This window comes from Trichechus manatus, unplaced genomic scaffold, assembly GCF_000243295.1.
Source record: "Trichechus manatus latirostris isolate Lorelei unplaced genomic scaffold, TriManLat1.0 scaffold00019, whole genome shotgun sequence".
NCBI classification, from domain to species: domain Eukaryota; kingdom Metazoa; phylum Chordata; class Mammalia; order Sirenia; family Trichechidae; genus Trichechus; species Trichechus manatus.
Genome location: NW_004443955.1, coordinates 12,301,092 through 12,303,514, shown reverse-complemented (window position 1 = coordinate 12,303,514; position 2,423 = coordinate 12,301,092). Strand labels below are relative to the sequence as shown.

General features: G+C 41.0%; 1 protein-coding gene across 1 annotated transcript in view; it reads left to right on the top strand.

The window, feature by feature from the left end:
- The window catches only part of ALDH1A3 (aldehyde dehydrogenase 1 family member A3), a 49,382-nt gene that overhangs the window by 14,795 nt on the left and 32,164 nt on the right, over positions 1 to 2,423 (top strand). The window contains exon 3 of the mRNA XM_004372646.1: positions 2,277 to 2,417. Coding sequence (XP_004372703.1) covers positions 2,277 to 2,417 — 141 coding nt within the window. The remainder of the gene's footprint in view (positions 1 to 2,276; positions 2,418 to 2,423) is intronic.

Here is a 2,423-nt window from a genome sequence, read left to right as displayed (position 1 = left end):
TTGTTAACCAATGTCATAAAACAATATGTGTACTACTGTTTCATGAGAAACTATTTGTTCTGTAAGCCTTCACCTGAAGTACAATAAAAAAAAAAAAGGAAAAAAAAAAAATCCCAAACCCATTGCCATCGTCAAGTCGATTCTCACTCATAGCGACCCTATAGGACAGAGTAGAACTGCCCCAGAGGGTTTCCAAGGAGTGGCTGTGGATTCGAACTGCCGACCTTTTGGTGAGCAGCCGAGCTCTTAACTACTGTGCCATGAGGGCTCCAAGTCTCCAATAAATAAATAAATAAACCGTTGCGGTTAAGTCAATTCCAACTGATAGCAACACTACAATAGTTGTTGTTAAAGAAAAAAAAAAGGATTAGAGTGGGGTCCTGGGGAGGTCACTCCTGACTGTGTCCAGTGTCTGTTCTTGCTGTAGCTCAGCAGGAGAAAGACTGGGAGGGGCCTGGGAGATGAGCTAATATTCTTGATTGCCCATAAATAAAAATAAGATAAGTGACATTACTCCAAATAGCTCTCATTTTCTTCTTTTTAAGAAGACTGTATTGTAATTCTATTAGTGCACAAAAGATCCAGTTCCTTGTCTATAAAATAGTACATAACTTGGCCCCCACGGGTGGGGTGAGGCTGAAGGGAGAAGGCTAAACGGTAGCACCTGTACTTACCTGTCTGCCAACTTTCCAACTCGTCCAGCTCTCAGATCCAGAGAAGGACTCATTCCCCCGTTCTCCCTATGGTAACACAGTTTTCAGCAGGAATGAAATGTAAAGACAGATATTTCCCACCTAATTTGTAAACTGTGGGATTAGGGATTGTGTGTGTCCAAGCCTACTAGTAAGTGGAAATCTTTTCCTACTTGGGCCACCAAGGAAAATACTTAAGATATTTTATAATATTTTTATAGATATTTTATAGTATTACACCAAAAACCAAACCCTTCGCCATGGAGTCGATTCCAACTCATAGCAACCCCATAAGACAGAGTAGAACTGCCCCATAGGGTTTCCTAGGAGTGCCTGGTGGATTTGAACTGCTGGCCTTTTGGTTAGCAGCCACAGCTCTTAACCGCTATGCCATCAAGGTTTCCAATGATAGTATAATATAATACAGGTAGTCCCCGACTTACAACCAGGTTCCCTTCTGACAACTCTGTGATAAGTCAATTCTGATGTAAGTTGCACGCCTCAGTTGTTTTGTTTTTTTTTAAGTTTTCATTATTATTGCCTTTTATTATCAGTATCTTTATAAATCTGATCTTTATTTGTCTTTGGGGGTTGGAAACATCACATATAAACGTACAGATATGATGACATCAGCAAATTACACACTGTATGTTGTCTGTAGTACATATAACTAATGATAAGAATTATAACAACAATAACAAAAAATGGACAATTGCAGTGGTCATAAGTGCCTTTCATTGTAACTAGAATACATCATAAGTTGGGACTACCTGTTTAATATAACATGGTATAATATAATATAAATTACATAATATACAGTATATAAGAATGTATTTATAAGAAATACATATTATGTATAAAAATATACATAATATACATATTATAAGGAACCCTAATGGGGCAATAGTTAAAGTGCTGGCTTGACTGTTAATCCAAGTCAGCAGTTGGAACCCACCAGCAGGAGAAAAGACTTGGCGATCTGCTCCTGTGAAGATTAAAAAAAAAACCAAACCCGTTGCCTTTAAGTTGATTAGGACTCATAGAGACCCTATAGTACAGGGTGGAACTGCCCCACAGGGTTTCCACTGAGTGGCTGGTGGATTCAAACTGCCAACCTTTTGGTTAACAGTGAAGCGCTTAACCACTGCGCTAGCAGGGCTCCCCTGTAAAGATTACAGCCTAGGAAACCCTATAGGGCAGTTCTACTTAGTCCTCTAGGTCACTGTGAGTCAGAATCAGTTCTACTATACACAAAACAACATATATATTATAATATTACGTTATATATAATTTTGTGTATTTATGGTATATATTTTGTATACTACATATATTAAATTATATATTATAATAAAGGTATTTTACAATATTTTAAAGTACTTTTCTAATCAGAAAAAAGTTACTTCTTGGTCACTGTAGAAATTAACAAGTGGCTGTGCTCTCTACCCACCTGCCTTATGGCCCTGTGCTGGGTACTGCCCAGTGGAGGCATAGGCTCTGCTGTCCTCTGTGACCCACCTCAGAGCCTTTCCAAGCTGCGGTCGCATCAGAAGGTGACACCCAGTGTCTGTTGTTCTGGCCCCGCAGCCCGACGTGGACAAGGCGGTGGAGGCTGCCCAAGCCGCCTTCCAGCGGGGCTCGCCATGGCGCCGGATGGATGCCCTGAGCCGGGGCCGGCTGCTGCACCAGCTGGCGGACCTCGTGGAGAGGGACCGCACTGTTCTGGCCGTGAGT